Here is a 22024-nt window from a genome sequence, read left to right on the forward strand (position 1 = left end):
GATGACGAATTGATGTTTAATTTGCAGTGGCAAATATCACAAACATATGAGAACAAAAACATGTAAATGTGTTATTGATATGAATCTGGTGTGAACAAGACTGAAAAGCAACACGAAAATTAAGCGTGCAGTTCACAAGCTTACAGTCTGCAAAATATGTCACCCTGCCATACACATGCTTCCGACTCCGAGCTTTACGTCTTGCTCTTCCTACTTCAGGCTTAGTTATGCTGTTATGCTGAGCGGAGAAGCAGCAATACAAGCTTTTCGTTGATTGCACAAACGAACACCAACACTCGAGGAAACTACTAGTAAACAACCAAATACGTACGGATATTCTTTTCTTATTAGGGAAATAGTCGAAATTTGATTTTGAAAGCTTGAGAAACATTTAAAAACCCTGTCGTTTTGGATTTTTTTTCTCTCGTCAAATTGTGATTTTAGGAGAGGGTGGTTCTATAGTGATCCCCTATAGTTGTGTTTTGTCGGTATGTAAATGTAAAGCAGGATTATACCTGGACAAATTTTTACATTAAACGAGATAATGTGAGACTAGTCGGCGTTAATATTCATGAAACGAGACCAACAGTACAAGTGTTGCAAGAAGAACAGGAAGGAACACTTGACCTTTCCCTAGCACCCTTCATTCTAGGAGCTTTCACATTGTTTAACCTTTAGTACTTTGTGTATTTTTTTTGTACCAAGAGCTTGTTTCCTGTTTGTCTTTTTTCATTGTTGTCACAGAGGTTAATAGGATATAAATATAAAGCAAGATAGTAAAAGAATAATATAAAAATGTTAATAGCATTCAATTGCCATTGTAGGTTTAAACAAAGATCTTTGACTGTAAGCCTATTGTATATTAAGGCCTTCTGGTTCTTTTTATTTTAAACGATAATTTTTAAGCTAAAACTTTTAAGACTCTTTGACTCTCAAGGTAAAATTCGGTGCAAAATTTCATGTGATGGGAAAGCTTATTTCCAGAATGCTACCATGTAGGCAAGATATCGTAAAGGATTCTTCTGTTTGGAGAAACTTATAGACAATTGGGTGCAAAAGAGGCATGGATGGGGTTCACAGAAAAATTTAGCTCCAGTTGTTTCAGAGAAAAAAAAGAGAAACCAACAAAGATGATTTACATCAATGCATAGTAGCCACCACAAATTCTCAAAGATTGAAACTGAGAAGATATTGATATGAAACTAATCTTTTCCTTAAAGTCTTCTTATATTAAGATATAGTGACTTTGCATTTGTCAAATATCGATAGGAGTATTTTTATTTGCCAAGGAACATATTCAAGTCAGGTTTGCTGAAAGTTGGACATATGATTTAAGAGATATCTCCTGGAAAATCAAATGTAGACCAAATTTTAGTATGCCCATTGCAATTCCTTCAAAATAAAATGGTCGTCGTCCTGTAGACCATAATAAAACAAAGTTGGGTTTGACTTAAACACATGGTTCAAAAGATATAATTAGTTTAATAGATTTTGCCTAGTTACAGAAAGGATGACTTGACAACATTCACCAAAGTATAAGCTGAGTTTGACTAAGTCACACATGAGATTGCTCAGTCTTGGTTTGTATATGCTGTTTGTCTTTTCATTATTTGCCATGGGGTTGTCAGTTTGTCTTCTATCTATGAGTTTGATCATCCCTTTGGTATCCGCCGCCTCTCTTTTACTACTTAACTAACTAGTGTCGCTCACCTTGGTCTATGTGCTTATTGAACAAAGGACACAGATGGATTCATGACAAAATTGTGTTTTGGTGATGGTCATGTGTTTGTAGATCTAACTTTACTGAACATTCTTGCTGCTTACAAATTATATCTATCTACAATGAACTTGGCCCAGTAGTCACAGTGGGAAATGTTTGTAAAAATTAGCAAATTTGATGAAAATTGTTAAAAATTTACTATAAAGGACAGTAACTCCCTAGGGGGTCAACTGACCATTTTGCATATGTTGACTTATTTTTAGGTCTAACTTTGCTGTACATTTTTGCTGTAACAGTTTATCTCTATCTATAATAATATTCAAGATAAAAACCAAGAGCTGCAAAATTTTCTTAAAATTACCAATTTAGGGGCAGCAACCAAAACAACGGGTTACCTGAATGGTCTGAAAATTTCAGGGCAGATAGATCTTGACCTAATGAACAATTCTATTCTGTTAAATTTGCTCTAAATGCTTCTGTTTTAGAGATATGAGTCAAAAACTGCATTTTACCCTATGTACTATTTTAGCTATGTCAGCCATCTTGGTTCACGGACGGGGTCATCGAACACAATTTTAAAAATAGATACCCTGATGATGATTGAGGACAATTTTGGTTAAATTTGTCTTCGAAGTTTTAGAGGAGAAGATTCTTGTAAAAGATGCCAAAATTTATGAAAAAGTGTTAAAACTTGACTATAAAGGGCAATACCTCCTTAAGTGGTCAACTGACCATTTTGGTCACTGTAAAACTTATTTGTAGATAACATTATTGCTGTGTACAGTTTATCTCTATCTATAATAGTATTCAAGATAATAACCCAAAACAGCAAAATTTCCTTAAAATTACCAATCCGGGGCAGCAACCTAACAGCGAGTTGTCCGATTCATCTGAAAATTTCAGGGCAGATAGATCTTGACTTGATAAATAATTTTACCCCATGTCAGATTTTCTCTAAATGCTTTGGTTTCAGAGTTCAGTTATAAGTCAAAATCTACATTTTACCCATATGTTCTATTTTGAGCCAGGGCGGCCATCTTGTTTGGCTGGCCAGGTCACCAGACACATTTTTTAAACGAGATACCCCAATGATTGTTGTGGCCAAGTTTGGTTAAATTTGGCCCAATAGTTTCAGAGGAGAAGATTTTTGTAAAAGTTAACAGACCAAGCCGGACGACATACTCCAAGTGATGAGAAAAGCTCACTTGGCCCTTTGGGCCAGGTGAGCTAAAAATAATTATCATCAATGATGACGGATAGCCAAATTATTTATTTCCAAACATATTACTTTCACAGATCGTCCCAGTAGTCAGCATTATGGTGTTGACATGAATATCAATTATATGGTTAGTTTTATAAATTTTCTGTTTCATAACTTTGAATTTTTGAAAAACTAACGATTTTCTTATCCAAGGAAAAGATTACCTTAGACGTAATTGGCACACATTTTTTGGAATTTGGGTCCCCAATGCTCTTCAATGTTGTACTTGTTTGGCTTTATAACTATTTTGATCTGAGCGTCACTGATGAGTCTCATGTAGACGAAACGCACATCTGGCGTACTAATTTTAATCCTGGGAACTTTGATAACTATCTTATACATGTTACAATTATAACAAAATTAAATAAATTTGAATTTATTCAAAAATCAAGCATAACAATTCCTTTTATACAAAACATGCAGGAACTGAGTAACAAAGTTTCTGTATTAAGTATAATATAAAACTTAAAAACATTTATAAATCACATTTGAACCATATACATTTTGACTTCATACATTAATCTGCTGAAAATAGGTAAAAAAAAATACCTGCTTCTAAATGACAATTGCGTTATGACACTATACATTTTTTTACCACAAATCTTATTCAAAGGACTTTTATATAATATTTTCATCAAAGCTTCAGGATGAATTACATTTTCTAAATACTTAGTGCCTATTTAAAAAAAAATCAAATCTGAATAAAATAATAAATACTTCTCAAAATGTCTCAAAATCAAATTTACAAAATATATTTCTTTTTCTGCGTACCAAATGGTGATTTTCAAACCCTATGGCATCATGCTGAAATATTTTATTATTAGTCAATTTAAAATTAATATTGATGAAATAGTTTAATGTTCTTTATCTAAGAACCTGATACTGTAAACCAACTTATTTCCGCGGATACTTTATTTCTTTTTTTTACCCTTTTTGCGAAATTTGAGAAAATAAATCTCTCGCAAAAATTAGTTGGTTTACAGTTATGATTTTTAAAGGGAATCAACACAACCTTTTTTATTTTATTAAATGTTTATACTCTTTAATTTAATACATCTTTTTATATAAGTCATAAAACATCAACAATCATAATCCAATAACTGAACAACTTCAACATATGCAATAACAACAATTCTATAATATGAACAACAATGAACAATACACACTCTTGAGTATAAAATTATAATTTTTGGTAGATTTACTTTAATTTTTCGAAGGTATGCTAGAATATTTTGTGGGTTTATACATACAAATTTTTTAAGATGTAAGCACAGTTTTCTCCAAATTTTGGAGAAATTGTTATTTCTGAATTATAACCAAAACTGAATGTTGACATATCCTAAATAATTTTTTTTGACATTCATATTTAAGTTAACTGAAACATTAGAACAAATGCCTGGGTAATGAATGTACATCAGACAACATGACATAGATACTGAAGGTATGCAAAGTGTCCAAATTTTAACATAGTCTATCTCTCTTATGCTTGAATTTATGTAAATAGTTTAAATGAATAGATAGGCATCTTTTCTACAAATTAAAAGTTCAAGAAACAAAATATAGAGGTTAATTAATTATAAAGTATGAAAATACACAAAATTGCCCTACAGTTACAGCTGCATTTAACATATGAATGACTAGACAGTGTTTCAAAAATAAACAATTATTTGAAAGAAATTACCAGAAAGATCATTTACAGAGTGTTTAGCGTAGCTGCCACTGAACTATTAGAAAGTTGAACTTTTATCATGAAAAATTCATGTTCAGTTTAGGTATAGGATATTTTTTATAAATCAATACAAAAAAAGAACATAAGTTTTAATAATGAATCACCAATATAAAGAATCTACATTCATTATTATAAACATTTCATTAATATTTAGGGTAAACAACTTATAATGTTTACAGTATTATTTAAGGATGTTCGCTGCTCAGTTTCAAAATAAATAACTTTTCATAAAACTAGTATGTATTGATAGTGAATAAATTGAGGAATCAAAAAAACAAAAATAAATATGCTTGTTTTCGAAATATTAGCCATTGGAATTTTTGCGGGAAAATGTTCTCTCTTGATTTTTCATAGCTTTATCATTGACCAGTTAAAGTTCTCAAATACTATTAAAAAATAAGTAAAATTGTATAAGACTTTTACAAATGACTTATAATTATAGATGTAAAAGATTTATAAAAAGAAACATGGGGGTTCATGGGGAAAATTTTTTAAGGCATTCAAATGGATAAAACCAGAGGATTCCGAAAATCTGACAAAAATTCCAAAACATGACAAGCAGACATCCTTAAGCATTAAATGCACAACTTATAATTTTTACAGTATGATTAAAGCATAAAATGCACAACTTATAATTTTTACAGTATGATTAAAGCATAAAATGCACAACTTATACTTTTTATAGTATGATTAAAGCATAAAATGCACAACTTATACTTTTTATAGTATGATTAAAGCATAAAATGCACAACTTATACTTTTTATAGTATGATTAAAGCATAAAATGCACAACTTGTCCTTTTTATAGTATGATTAAAGCATAAAATGCACAACTTATACTTTTTATAGTATGATTAAAGCATAAAATGCACAAGTAATAATTTTTACAGTATGATTAAAGCATAAAATGCACAACTTATAATTTTTACAGTATGATTAAAGCATAAAATGCACAACTTATACTTTTTATAGTATGATTAAAGCATAAAATGCACAACTTATACTTTTTATAGTATGATTAAAGCATAAAATGCACAACTTATACTTTTTATAGTATGATTAAAGCATAAAATGCACAACTTATACTTTTTATAGTATGATTAAAGCATAAAATGCACAAGTTATAATTTTTACAGTATGATTTAAGCATAAAATGCACAACTTATAATTAATAAAGACATACAATGTGGTTAACTTTTTGGTTGGTACTTGCATACTCTCTTATCAAACAATTATTTGGGTGTCCAAAACTTTCTGAAAAATGATAAAAATCCAAGATTATAATCATATTTTTCATGGAAACCAGTGAAGAAAGAGCCCTATTTTGATGACACAACTGTATTTCTTGTTACTTATAGGGTTAAATGATATCAGTTCTTAATTTTGCCTTATCTCAACTTTAAGCAATCATAAATGGCAATTTAAAAAAAAACACGGTTCAAATAATAGTAAAGACTTTAGCCAAATGAAGCCCTTATATTGTACCAGTCCTTTGTAAAAAACTGTAAATGTTTTCATATTACAACCCTAATGATATATCATAACCAAACCTAATCTAAATTTATTGTTACAACCTTTCTTAATCTATTGTTTGAATATTCTACAAATGCCCAATTAATACTGGTATAATTTTCTGAATATTACTTATTCCAACAATGAGGATTTAGTATTTCTAGATCCCAGAAGAAGAAAAAATAAATGTGAAACAATTTACAACAGCCATCATACTATATTTTAACAGATTTATGTACATTACATATTGAGATATTCTATAAACCTATAAAGAAGAAAAAACACAAAAAGCTTAGTTACAAATCACATGTTAAAGTTTTGTTTCAATGTTACCATTGTTCGCAGAAACATTTTTTTGTGACGACAAATGCAAGATTTCTGTTTCACATATATATACAATATACAAGAATATTTTCAAAATATTTTTGGTGAGAGCTAACAAGTTGGCACTATAAATAATATGATATATACAAATGACATTAACATTTATTGGCAAATTTTTATATTATTGAAAATCTTGCATCAAGGCATATATAAGGCTGATGAATATTTTCATTCATTTTATTACAACATAATGAGTACAACCTTATAATAAAGAGCAGCTTTAGGAATTTATGAATATTTACCATGGCATGTAGTTTAGAGTCATCAAAATGTATATTGTCTGCATAAAAACCTATTATTAAGTATTATTAAGTATTCATGCTGTGTACATTAACTAAATAATATGGCAAAAGAAACTCGAAATATATGAAATTTTCACATATTGGACAAGTAAAGATACATCTATTTGATAATTTTCAAAACCATAAGTGCACTTAGCTATCAAAAAACAATAAAACCCAGAAATTCCAAAACTTTATTTTTTTATTTTCATGTACTGCTTTTATTACTCTGACATTTAAAATAATAGCCTCTTAACTCATCAATGTTTTACATGTCTGTAAGACTATATAAGTTATGACAATCAGCTTTTGAAACTATGTTGGATTTGCTTTATCCTTTTTGTCATTGTAACAATATAATTGTTTTCTCCTTTTAATTTTTTATGGAATTCTCACATTGTTTTTTAAAAATAATGTAACATCATAAAACATGTACAATATTGACAGATGTTTAAGAAGTTTCGAATATAAAATTGTTTGATAAAACATTATTATCCCTATTTTACAAATTTTCCTTTCATCTTACTGACTGATATTTTCCTTTCTCAGCGGTGTCCAGTGATATGAAAATTTATCGCTATAAACTAAGGGAGCACGTGCTGGTTGTCAATGAAATTAACAACGTCTTCATAGGTAAACTAGCGATAAACAGATTATCATTGGTCATCTCAATGCGATTGCTTTTCTCACCTTTGCCATTCCGGCTCAAGCAAGAAAATAAATCTTGTTGAGATAACCAACGATAATCTATAAATCTAGCTGTTCTACGAGCAATGCACTATAGCTACATGAAACACAAAAATATCACAAAATTATATCACACAATATATCAAAATGAAAGACATGGAAATTATTTGAAAGACTTAAGTAATATTTTATCAATTTCACTTATTTACTATTTAAAATTATTTTTTTTACATTACGGGTACAGATAGTACTGCATATTTAGACTTGTGCACAAGTGATTCAGCATATTGGCTAAATAGACAGTCAAATATTATTCTGCATATACAAGTAATAAAAAAAACTAATCTTGACTTTAAAAATCAAATAACAACAGATCAATGATTTTTAACTTAATAATAAATAAATAATGTCAAATGTTAAATTGAAAAAAAAAATATTATGATTGACTGGTAAAAATGCAGTTGATGCACTTCAAAATATCTTCCTTTATAAAATAGTTGTATTTGAGGTCAATGCTAAGTTGGACATATTTCTGCCTTCTCCATAAAAGAGAACACTATCCTGCAAGCCATTAGCTTAATTCTTGTTTCAAACAAACCATATAAAATGTTATCATCAGATCAGCATCTATCTGTCCTTGGAACAATTGTCATATGTATAAAGAGGATTATTTTCAAATGGGATAATTTGAAATTATGCAGTCTATTTTATTGATTACACTCCATTTTAACGTTTCAGCTGCAGTTCAGTTGGCAGTTTGTTCCTGCTAAGAGTTTTCATCTGAAGCCTGAAAAAATATGAAAGACAAGAATAAAACATCAAGTTGGACCTTACAATATTTTCACTTTCAGCAAAACATTAGCATGTTTGTTTGATCTTCATTTGATTTATACATGCGTTCTATTTATATCTAAATAATATCTATTGAATAGTTCATGTCATATGTTGGAATAATTCCAACATATGACATGAACTATTCAAAAAATCATGAGAGAAGAATTTCATTCATAAATTTTCACTATAGGCTGTTGTGAAGACGAACTGAATGAGATAAATTATGGGGTATATCGTAAACGTTACAATTATTATGCTCGGAAATCTGGATAAATCAGGCGTAAGTGGTAGTTATGTTACAAGATCCAGGTATAATGGAGCAGGACAAGTAAATTTGTAGCACTTACAGGTGTAGAAAAATTAATTGTAATAATCAAGATGTAAATTTTCATACAGACATAACAGTTGATAAGGCCTATATCATAATACCCTTAATGCTTCGTTTAAATGATCATGGGAACATTTTTCAAAATACAGCTCTCTAGCTGGTATTAATTTACAAAGTTGGACATATGGCAACTTGACATATTCAGGGATAATTAGCATTTTTTTGTGATTTTTGGAAGAATTTGAAATTGGAATTATGGAATCAAATTGATAAATGGAAAGTATGAAATGAAAGTAAAGCATCCATGGTAAATAATTATGTGAGTTAAAGTTATTAAGCTCTTATTTTTAACAGTATTCTGAACCTTCATTCTTGAATAATAACATTTAAATCTTTCACATTAACTTAATTTGCAGTATAATCATTGATTTTTTTTTAGTTCAAATGACACTTAATTTTCTAAACAACTTGTTTGATTCCAAGAGAAATTAATTGTCATAATTCTTATTTAAACTTAAACTTAATTGAGTATCTGTCTAATATGTATTTATTTATTTAGGTTCTTCTGATCAATGGTTGATATTTCAAGTTTTATGTCACACAATGAGAAATTTAAGCGACAGTACAAGTTTGTATCAAATACACAAAGTACACAGCTAGGGTAATACACTGATTTAGATTAAGTGTAGTATAATATAAGGATTTTATGCCTTGTTTATTTATTGATCAGAAGTACTCTTTTGCATAATATGCCTGTTTTTCGTTGACCAGGCATACTCATTTTAAAAATATTATACCCAACTTTATGGTTTATGTCTAGTTTCAGCTGGCCATGCATTCCAAATACTGCAGACGCCAAATAAAGTTTGGTTTCTGTGTCATTTACAGGCGTCACATTTCGTAAAGAAATTACATCATATATCTCTGATTATTTTATTTTTAGAACAAACCTGTTTTTCCTTTATGTATTTCAAATGTTGACACTTTTCATGGAAGATTTCATCAAATGGAACATCTCCTTCTTGCCAATCACTCTTTTTACCACAGGAATAGCACTGCACTTTTGATTTATATCCTATAACATGTATATTAAAATTATAATTATTAAGTTAAGAAAGATTACCTTCTTTATAAAGTGGCAGAGTATGCTAGTTTTTGAGGAGTATGCTGTACTCCTTCAAACAAAGAACCTAGCTGACAAAAAAAATCTAAAATATCCTGATGTAAGCTAACTGAAAAATTACTTTCCCTTTATCCAACAATACAAAATTACAAAGAATTGTGCAAGCAAATATAAAAATAAAAAGATTTGGTATGACAGATTGCCAATGAGACAACAATTTGGATTGTGATTAAATAGTTGACACAGCATAGGTTTCTGACACAGAATGAATGTGTTCTAATGAACTTAAAATTTTTGTTTTCTCTTAGAGCAATTCACTATGCTGTTGAATATTAATCCTCTCAAAAAAATGTTTGAAGAAATTTTCTTTTTTATTTATGAAATTTCAAATGAGAAAAATTGAACCCAATTTTTTTAATCACATCCCCCTTTCCCTTATTCCAAAACTAATCTCAATTAAAATTTCTAATGGAGTTTGCAACAATAACTACTCATTTAAATACATCATAAAATATTAAGATGTAAAAAAACTGCTTGTTATCACTGAATGGTAAAGATTATTTTAATTTATCAGTTGGTAGTAAAAAGTGAATATACATTGTATATTGTATATAACAAAGATTTAAGTTGATTCTGGACAAAGAAAGATAACTCCAATTAAAAAAAAATCTTGCTATTGCACAATATTTTGCAATTAGATATTTCTTGCTTACTATTCTGGACAAAGAAAGATAACTCTAATTAAAAAAAAATTTGCTATTTCACAATATTGTGCAATTAGATATTTCTTGCCATTGCGCAATACTGTGCAATTGAAAAGACTTGCTATTGCACAATACTTAATATAATAATTTTAGATCCTGATTTGGACCAACTTGAAAACTGGGCCCATAATAAAAAATCTAAGTACATTTTTGGATTCAGCATATCAAAGAACCCCAAGATTTCAATTTTTGTTAAAATCAGACTAAGTTTAATTTTGGACCCTTTGGACTTTAGTGTAGACCAATTTGAAAACAGGACCAAAAATGAAGAATCTACATACACAGTTAGATTTGGTATATCAAAGAACCCCATTTATTCAATTTTTGATGAAATCAAACAAAGTTTAATTTTGGACCCCGATTTGGACCAACTTGAAAACTGGGCCAATAATCAAGAATCTAAGTACATTTTTAGATTCAGCATATCAAAGAACCTAACTGATTCATTTTTTGTCAAAATCAAACTAAGTTTAATTTTGGACCCTTTGGACCTTAATGTAGACCAATTTGAAAACGGGACCAAAAGTTAAGAATCTACATACACAGTCATGACAGTTAGATTCGGCATATCAAAGAACCCCAATTATTCAATTTTGATGAAATCAAACAAAGTTTAATTTTGGACCATTTGGGCCCCTTATTCTGTTGGGACCAAAACTCCCAAAATTAATACCAACCTTCCTTTTATGGTCATAAACCTTGTGTTTAAATTTCATAGATTTCTATTTACTTATACTAATGTTATGGTGCGAAAACCAAGAAAAATGCTTATTTGGGTCCCTTTTTGGCCCATAATTCCTAAACTGTTGGGACCTAAACTCCCAAAATCAATACCAACCTTCCTTTTGTAGTCATTAACATTGTGTTTAAATTTCATTGATTTCTATTTACTTAAACTAAAGTTATTGTGCGAAAACCAAGAATAATGCTTATTTGGGCCCTTTTTTGGCCCCTAATTCCTAAACTGTTGAAACCAAAACTCCCAAAATCAATCCAAACTGTTCTTTTGTGGTCATAAACCTTGTGTCAAAATTTCATAGATTTCTATTAACTTAAAACTAAAGTTATAGTGCGAAAACCAAGAAAATGCTTATTTGGGCCCTTTTTGGCCCCTAATTCCTAAAATGTTGGGACCAAAACTCCCAAAATCAATCCCAACCTTCCTTTTGTGGTCATAAACCTTGTGTTAAAATTTCATAGATTTCCATTCACTTTTACTAAAGTTAGAGTGCGAAAACTAAAAGTATTCGGACGACGACGCCAACGTGATAGCAATATACGACGAAAATTTTTTCAAATTTTGCGGTCGTATAACAAAAATTAAGATTATTTTAATAAACTATAGGTCACACTTATTACCAAATGAATTCATTTTTATAATACTATCTTACTAAAATAAAATGTTAGTGAGTATGTTTAATACATATCAAACAATGATGGCATTATGTTATTGAAATTATTTTACCCATTAAATGTTTCCCTATTTGTTTGCAATGTTTGGTACCTTGCTTTGTTCAACATTTGACTGTTAAAAAATCAGTGATCCCTGTGAGAAATATTAAAAATTTATAATCCATTTAATAAATAATACCATTGCAGAAGAATCCAGCTTTGGCCATTTGTCGTATAGATGGTTCCGATAGAGTCCAATGGCAATGTGGTGACTTGAAGCTTTTCTCTCTGGTATTTTGATTTTTATATGCTGGATTATATTTAGCATGATCAGATGTACACTTTTTATTATCTTGCTCATTTGATATACTAAATTGGAAATCTCTACCAGGAACACTTGCTGTCAGCGGTGATGCAGGGTCTCGGACAGCAGTGACACTTTTAAGTGGAGTTTCATCTGCAGATTCTCCATCAGGGTTAGTATTGCATTGCTCTGTTTTACTTTCTGTTACACTTATTACTAATTCTGATTGAGGAGGTGTCAAAGGTACAACTGGAAAGTCTTTACACTCTATAAAAAAATAAAATAAACAATTATATATATATACAGTCGTGTTCAACTAAAAGACATGGACTTTTTGAATATGGAAATAAATGGGGAATGTGTCCACAAGACACAGATGACATGCCCCCGCTGGCATATCATATGAATTATATGGGACATAACTGAAGAACAGCAATTTGTACTTGATCTGAGTGTTGTGGTAATAATTATTGTGTATAAGTTTCATAAGATTTGGTTGATGCAAATTTAAATAAGGGAACGGAAACGAAAAATTTACCTATTTTTCAATTTGTAAAGGGGCATAACTCTAGAAAATTTAGTGACAACACCAAAATTCAAACTTGATCTATATTTTGTGATAGCATTGTGTACAAGTTTCATTTGGTTGAGGCAAACTAAAATAAGGGGCCTTGGTGGCTGAGTGGTCTAAATAGTTACAACTGTAATCACTAGTCAGTCAACACTGAGGTTTTGAGTTCGAACCCCTCTCGTGCAGGTGCACTCGACTCCAATCTTAATTGACTAGGATTGTCAGTTTTCCTATCGAAGGTCAGTGGTTTTCTACAGGCACTCTGGCTTCCTCCGCCAATAAAAACTGACAGCCACGAAATAGCCTAAATGCAGTGCTTAAAAGTGGTGTTAAAACACCAAAAAAAATCAAACTAAAGTTAGAGAACAGAAACGAAAAAAAATCCGCAATTTTTCCATTTGTAAAAGGTGATAACTCTAGAAAGATTACTGTAACGCCCCCAGCACTCAAACTTGATTTGTATTTTGTGGTAATAAGCATTGTGTATCAGTTTCATTGCATTTGGTTGAGGCAAACTAAAGTTAGAGAACAGAAACGAAATATTCAGTATATTTAATTTCATTTGTAATGGGGCGTTACTCTAGAAAGGTTAAAGTGAGGCCATCAAAATTTAATCTTGAGATGTGTTTTGTGTGATTAAGCATTGTGTATAAGTTTCATAACATTTGATTGAGGCAAACTGAAGTTGGAGAACATAAACCAACTTAAGGATGTACATACAGACGGACAAGGGTAAAATTTTATGCCCCCTCCGCTTCATCAGGGGCATAAAAACTTGCTTCTTGCAAAATGTTTTTGTGTTTTAGGATTTGGGATTTTAAGATACATATTTAATATTATATTAGATAAGCAAATCATTTTTTTCAGAATTCATAAAGTACACTTGATTCTGATTGTTGCTTTCTGGTTTGGTTTAAGACAATATTATATGAAGTTATTTGTGTATTTGAAAGACATAAATTCTATGCCATATATAACGTTGAACAAATAGATAAAAGTTTCAATTCAAAGCCTTATATAACAGCAATACAACATAATCCTATATAAAACAACAACTGAAAAAATTCAGAGTAACTTATGGACTTTTTCTAATAAATTTGATTCAAATCATTGTAGTAGTTTATAAACTTTTTTGAATGATTTAGTATCAAAATTTTGTCCCAAAAAAATCAGATTTTTTCAATTACAATGCTCTGAATATTTGATGAAAACAGTATAATCTAAATTTCCATTTATTCCAGGGTTTGCTTCATTATTGATGTATTTGTTACATCATAAATGTATGTAAATTTTGTTTAAATTTCGTATTTCAGAAAGGAGTAGGTCCGGCAAGGGCCGATTTCGGCCTCAATTTTCAAGTTCATCAAACGAAAGATTTTAGACACTTTCTAAACACTTCAGTGTCTATTTCAATTGATTCAATTAGTTAATGGGGAAGATTTTAACTTACTAAGTCATTTAAAACGCCCCGATTCATGCTTAAATATGAAAAATCTATCAAATATGCCAAAAATCGTCACTTTTCAGATGATTTTTGTCAAAAATGAAAGTGGCCGCATCCGTGTTCATCCTTAACCTTTATATATATTATGTATTATCATCAAATACAACTTACATTTCAATATTATGAATGAACACGAATGCGGCCACTTTCATTTCAGACGGAAACCGTCGAAAATTTAACTAAAATGCTACAATTGTGAAGATTTCAGTAATTTAGCATGACTTAATGATGCTAGTACCCGATATATGTGCATTGTTTTGTCAAAAACAGCCCATATTTATGTAGCAGAAGCATTCTACTTTGCAATAAATATCTAAACGATTACATTTTCACAATTTTCTAAAACTGCTATATTTTGAGGCCAAAAAGGGGTCTTACTGAACCTACTCCTTTGCAAAATGTATGACAGGTTACTGACAAATTAAACGTGGGAAACTCATACTCGCAAATTATTTTGCTAAAATAACCTTCCTATTCTTTACTTTTAAATCAAATATATAGTCATCTTTGGACTGGCAAGACAAAAATTACAATACTATGTTTTATCCATTATATCATACATGCATGAAGCAAATACCTTCAGGTCTGCCAATTTGTTGTTGAGGTAATGAGTCACATTCATTAACTTCTGTGAAAAAACATGATGCAGTGTCTTTGGGAGTAATAGCACTTTTAACTGAAGTATAATTGGATGTATTATGATCTGTGTTACATGGCTCTACTGTAGAAGTTCTTGTAATTAATTCTGTCTGGCTTCTTTGATACGACTCAAATGGAACATCTATTATGCTTTCTATAAAAAGAAAAAAAAAAACATTTTTTTTTTAAACAACGACATCTATTTAGGAAGTAAAACTGATTTAACACATTTTAAGACTATCTCAGCTGTGTGTTGTTCATAACTGGTGTGGTTGTTTGTTTTATTTTCTTACAGCAAGAGTTGTTGGTTCGATTTGCAGCACTATCATAAATATTTGGTAATTCCTATTATCATTTATTAACATGTTTATCGTTTGTTGATGTGTTACATATTTGTTTTTTTTTTCATTTTTTGTACATAAATTAGGCCTTTAGTTTTCTCGTTTGAATTGTTTTACATTTGTCATTCCGGGGCCTTTTATAGCTGACTATTGCTCATTGTTGAAGATTGTGCGGCGACCTATAGTTGTTAATTTCTGTGTCATTTGGTCTCTTGTTGAGAGTTGTCTCATTGGCAATCATACCACATCTTCTTTATTATATTAATATATATAATGAAATTAGTTAAAATCTTGTTGATTTCTGTTTTCCTGGATTTAGAAATATAATTAAAATATCAGGTGTACACAGACCAGTTTACCCTATTTGTGTACTGGTAGTCAGTTAGGCTACTCAGTTTAGAGGAGCTTTGATATATATTATTTATAATTTTGAAATTGTTTCTCATAAAATAAGACTTGTGCTTATGTACAGGATTTATAAGGACCAGATGTGTATTCAAATACTTAACATAACATGTAGAGTATGTCATATCTTTATGCAAAATCATCAAATAATGTACACCCCCCATGACAACAGAACCATGATTTCAGATGTTCTAAATTTCCATTCAATAGCATCCTTTCCATAATCAATATAGACCAGCCTGCATAAGTCATACTACAGCTTGTCAAGAAGAGGGTCACATGACCAGAAAGTTTTTGCTCAATAGAGGTGGCTGGCCTTTATAGCAGGTGTCACTAGATATTTTGTATTTTCAACAATAATATATGATGGTAAGGAAGACCAGGAAATTAAAAGAACTCTGGAATAATTTGCAAAAACATGGTTTATTATATGCTTTTCTTTTAAAATTTAATACAAAGTATAGGTCATAGAGCTACAGTTTGTGCAAGATGGTCAAGTTTTATATAGGTTATACAAGGAACAACCAATTTTGCAAGAGAGAAAAAGAATCTAAACTATATAACTGTAAGATAAAATATGAAACGATAATTCTTACAATATTGTACTCTCGGAAATAGAAGTATAAAACTTGGAGTCAAGGGACTTTTTTTCTTGTATCAAAACAAACAAGGTAAATTTCAAACACATTTCTTTCTAAAAAGTAAAGTTTTCTTAGTTATCTCCCCTTATAAGGTTGAAAAATAAATCCTACAAAACATTTTTTATTACAGTTGTAATGATAAGAAAAATAAAACATATAAATGTCTTTGTTTAGATGAAAAGTATAATAAATGATGTATACATATCTCTCTGTAAATTTGTATTTTTTATGAAAGGTCTTAAAAGAGACCGATTATGTTTTGCTATTTTACAATCTATATATAAGAAGACACCCAATATATGTTATGTGCAAGCTTTAGATATAATGTGAATAAGATCCCAAATTTTGTTTATACTGATAATGAAATACTGTTATAAGCAATCATTAGTCTTAAAAAATAACCTTTATTGGAATTAAATTCAGAACGGCCAATAAACCAATACTGAAGTCAAAAGGCCAAATCATCTCCAAAGAAATGAGATAAGTCAATGGAAATATAAATGCATGCAAAATATCATTGACTTATCAAAAGTTATTTTCTTAAAACAACTTAATCCTGAAAACAAAGTTAGAAACAGTATGTCTAAGTCTCAATTCCATAACTCCCTTGCAAGGGAGACAATTATATTATACATGTCATTTATACATGCAAAGATTTAACATACCTAAATTTCCCTCATTTGACTGTGAGAGTAATAAATCATCTTCTTCATCTTCTCTAGCAACATTTGTTCCTAAAATAGAACACAATAACCTTTATTTATTGCTATTTTTTAAAATGTTTTTCTGGCTTTTTTTGTTTTTTTTTTTTAACTTTTATCATGCAAATCTGCGTTTTATATTTCCTTTGTTTTCAAATGGTTTGGCTTGAAGGGTTTTAATGTAGGTAAACCTAAATAAAGAATTTCAGAAGCACAAACTTTATAAAGTGTTATCATCATTGTAGGTATCAGAATAAATTTATTTATCATAGACTTAGAGTAAACAACTTCTTTTATAATATGATAATAACATTAAATTTACATGATTTCCTTCTTCAGAAAAAAATGCTTTTATAAATGAATAATTTATTAACTGCTTCCAGTTATAATCGCATGCCTTTCCATAACGTTATCACATGGTATTTCGACAGCACTCTGCCAATTCCAGACTTGTTTTCATTAAGAGTATCTAAATATTTGACAGACTACATCTTTATGGAACTGTTTTATCAAAAGCTTTTAATAAGCAAATTAATTCATCTATCTGAAAGCTTCTAAAATTATCTATTCTTTTCAGATTTTGAAGAATAAGCAAAATACAAAATAATATAATAACAACTTTCTAGTAACAAACCTCCATTTGAATGATCACTAACATATCCATTAGGCTGTTGAAGACAATGACCTGTTTCTTGCTTTTCTTCTAATCTTAACTCTAAAAAAAGATAATCTCTTTAGTTATTGGTGTGGAAGTACAATTTCAGTTTTAATAAATAAAGTGTTATAAAACAAATTTGTTTATGAAATGATTAAACAATTTACTATTTTTGAAGGTTTAAAAATTAAAATATACAAACGTTCAAATGCCTCTTTACCATGACAGTATATGAAATTAATAAAGATGAATAAGATTTGAAAACAATAAGCAAAGAAGTATTAAATTATCCAAAAAAAGATATTGATCATTTTTTCAAGCTGGGTGAGACCAGTGCTACATAATTTACCTATAACCTATATCCCTGTATTATTATAGTCACAGGACTACTGAGAGCTTAATAAATTAAAATACTATTTCGGAAGACTCTGTTTCCCTTACAGCGGATTCCATTGAGTGTGAAGCGAAAGGTAATATCTTTGGTTAGCTTGCTTGTTAGCTGAACCGTGAAGTCATCATTAGGTCAGGTAAACTACCCTCCTTTCGAAGTAACATAGTCCAACAGACAGATCGATTGGTTTTCTGTCGGACTAGTCTATTCTTAAAGTAGGGAAGTTTACCTAACCTAACAAAAGCGGTTCAGCAAAAAGTCCATTTATAAGTAAAATACAAATACACAGGTACAAAATTTTAACAAAATTTCCTTCTAGATACAACCTTTTGATCAGAAACAAGCTTCTGTCCAAGTTTGGTACAAATCAAAAATAGTATAAGAAAGTTTTTAAAATCTTAAAAACTTTAACCAGAGTGAATGTGTTGTTTCCTGGAAAATCTAAGTCCATTTAAAAGTAAAATACGAAAAAAATGGATTTAGTTTTTTACAAGATTTACTTCTTTATACTATCTCATGATCATAAACAAGCTTCTAGCTGTCCAAGTTTGGTACAGCTAGTTTAAGTAATATAATAAGTGATAGTTTAAGTAAGTTATTAAAATTTGAAAACTTTTAACCACAGAGTGAAAAGTTGTGGACGTCACCGACGCCGCCGAAGGAATGTAGGATCGCTATGTCTTGCTTTTTCAACTAAAGTTGAGGCTTGACAAAAATCAAAATGCCAGTTTAAATTAATGAGATTATAGCCCTGTTGGATTTTTGGCAATAATAAAATCATCGCAATAATGTCTAAATTTACAGTATGTGTTATTCATATAACAAGTATGTAATCATGATAATGGCAAATATGATTAATGTAACATTAATTGCTGTTTATAAGTAATACAAAAAAATCCATTAAAACACAAACTTGTGTTTTCTGTATTTTTCCTGATACCATATAATTTGCCTTTCAGTCCTTTAAGTTTTCCTTTACGGTGTAAAATTATAAACAGGATGACAATCATGACAGCAACAACAGCCAACACTGATAATGGGATAACATAACTGAAAAAAATACAGGACAGTCAAGGAGCAACAATTATACACAATTACAATATCATGTATCATATATATCTTAACATTTTTTTTCTGTTTGCGTTTTTGTATTTTATTGTGTTGAATGACCTTCAATTAGTTGATTTCTCATATATATAGATATATCTTATTAGCACAATTAGCATTCATTATCATAATCATTTAAAAAATTTAAGTAATGAATTGGGTAGCTTTGCATTTTATATTTTATAAAGATATCAACATGACATGATAGATGGGATATCTTTTCTCTAATAATTAATTTGCAGCACTCATAATGATCATGCTGATATTTTAAAATTAACTTTTATAAATTTTCATATAGTTTAAACTTGAATAATATGAGTATTCTATTCAACAAATAGTAAAATAATCCAATGAAATTATATCTAAGAAATAATTCATGGCAGCCGTAGATTTGTTTTCATTTAACCATGGGTTGGGCATTTATATTCAATTATTTTACCCTGAGCGTTATAGTGTGGGGTAAATACGAATATAAATGCCCAACCCATGGTTAAATGAAAACAAATCTACGGCTGCCATGAATTATTTCGATTCTAAGGGAGCTACCATTTGATTTTTATGGGGGGGCTAGGATGAAATTTGAAAAAAATAGGCAGGACAGGAGTTTTGAGTAAAAAAAAAGGCAGGATGTGACACTTACAAAAAAAAAAAGTCAGGACGACAATTTAGGTAAAAAAAAGTCAGGATAAACTAAAAAAAAAAGGCAGGACCGATTAGAGTGAAAAATAAAAAGGCAGGACAGAGATTACAGCTAAAAAAAAAGGCAGGACAAAATTTTTCATCCTAGCCCCCCCATAAAAATCAAATGGTAGCTCCCTAATAGGACACAATCAGTAATTTTGTTAACCATGAAAGCCCTATACATACGATACTGTTTTGGCTGTTCTGCTTTACCCAATTTTGATAATATTAGTAATATTATATTATTTAATGATTTTTTTTTTAAATCACATTTTTCACTTATATATTTTCTTCCAATGTAACTTTATTCGTTCTGAGGCGTACAAGAAGCTTTAAAACGCTGGTATTCACATTTGATTTTTTGTTTACGGAAACATACTTGTAGCATCACCTTTTTTCGTTGCTATGCCAAGACAATAACATATCATTTCGCGGAATTTTTGTTTTATGAAATTTTACCATGAAAAATAAATTAAAATGGACGTATTTGTTTATTTTACTGTAGAATAGAGATAAATATATTGTATCTGAATCTAGCTTGGCCTACGTAATCTGGAAAATTGAGAATATCTGGCAGTATAAATAAGTTGGTCGTAACGCGAAACAGCCGTTTTACTGTATTATTGCATTTGCACTAAAGGTAGATATATTGCATTTATACTGGTTGACGATAATAGGTTGTCATATTAGAATTAACACTAAGTTATGCCATTTATTTAAATTTGCAATATCGGTAGCTATTTGTTTAGTTACACTAACTGAGCTTGATCCCAAAGTAACAAGGGAAACTGCGAGCTACTGCTCACTGATGATACCCCCGCCGCAAGTGGATAATATTAATAGTGTAAAAATATGCAAGTGTTCGGTAAACAGGAAGTTGTCGAGTGATGAATCTGAAAACGCATCACACGGTATAGCTGACTTATATAAATCCTGAAACCAAATTTCAGAAATCCTTGTATTGTAGTTCCTGAGAAAAATGTGACGAAAATTTTCAACTTGGTTATCATGTGTAAAATCATACAAGTGTTCGGTAAACAGGAAGTAGTCAAGTGATGAATCTGAAAACGCATCACACGGTATAGCTGACTTATATAAATCCTGAAACCAAATTTCAGAAATCCTTGTATTGTAGTTCCTGAGAAAAATGTGACGAAAGTTTTCAACTTGGCTATCATGTGTAAAATCATACAAGTGTTCGGTAAACAGGAAGTTGTTGAGTGATGAATCTGAAAACGCATCACACGGTATAGTTGACTTATATAAATCCTGAAACCAAATTTCAGAAATCCTTGTATTGTAGTTCCTGAGAAAAATGTGACGAAAATTTTCAACTTGGCTATCATGTGTAAAATCAGACAAGTGTTCGGTAAACAGGAAGTTGTCAAGTAATGAATCTGAAAACGCATCACACGGTGTGGCTGACATATATATATGTTGATACCAAATTACAGAAAGGGTGGATGTGTAGTTCCTGAGAAAAATGTGGAAAATTTTCAACTTGGCTATCATGTGTAAAATCAGACAAGTGTTCGGTAAACAGGAAGTTGTCAAGTGATGAATCTGAAAACGCATCACACGGTGTTGCTGACATATATAAATGTGGATACCAAATTACAGAAAGGATAGATGTGTAGTTCCTGAGAAAAATGTGACGAAAGTTTCATGGGACGGACTGACTGACGGACGGACGGACGGACGGACTGACAGACAGAGGTAAAACAGTATACCCCCCCTTTTTTAAAGCGGGGGTATAATAATTACTTTACAAATTCCCTGTTATTATAACAACAGATTAATGAAAATATAAGGACCATATGCAAATAATGTGAAATTACACTGTAAAAAAATTTGGGTCCAGAATTTTAAAGGAAAGTAGTGATTTGGTCCAGCTGAAAAAGGTTAAAAATTAGCACTTCGGAAGCTGTCAAAAGATTTCAAGACACCCTAAACATAAAATTGTCCATATTTTGAGTTAGAGCTGATGAAGGTTTCTATAATTTTGATATAATTTGTCCCAAAAGTAGTGCAACACACTGTAAAAATTTCATTGAGAAAGCGCATGTGGG

General features: G+C 30.2%; 1 protein-coding gene across 1 annotated transcript in view; it reads right to left on the reverse strand.

The window, feature by feature from the left end:
• Window positions 1–7276: 7276 nt before the first annotated feature.
• The window catches only part of LOC143080153 (uncharacterized), a 30144-nt gene continuing 15396 nt past the window's right edge, over window positions 7277–22024 (reverse strand). The window contains exons 4-10 of the mRNA XM_076255881.1: window positions 19081–19217; window positions 17756–17836; window positions 17086–17154; window positions 14972–15187; window positions 12215–12586; window positions 9687–9811; window positions 7277–8361 (exon numbers count right to left, since the gene is read on the reverse strand). Coding sequence (XP_076111996.1) covers window positions 8341–8361; window positions 9687–9811; window positions 12215–12586; window positions 14972–15187; window positions 17086–17154; window positions 17756–17836; window positions 19081–19217 — 1021 coding nt within the window. The 3' untranslated portion in view covers window positions 7277–8340. The remainder of the gene's footprint in view (window positions 8362–9686; window positions 9812–12214; window positions 12587–14971; window positions 15188–17085; window positions 17155–17755; window positions 17837–19080; window positions 19218–22024) is intronic.

The sequence above is a fragment of the Mytilus galloprovincialis genome, chromosome 6 (genome assembly GCF_965363235.1).
Source record: "Mytilus galloprovincialis chromosome 6, xbMytGall1.hap1.1, whole genome shotgun sequence".
Taxonomy (NCBI): Eukaryota; Metazoa; Mollusca; class Bivalvia; order Mytilida; family Mytilidae; genus Mytilus; species Mytilus galloprovincialis.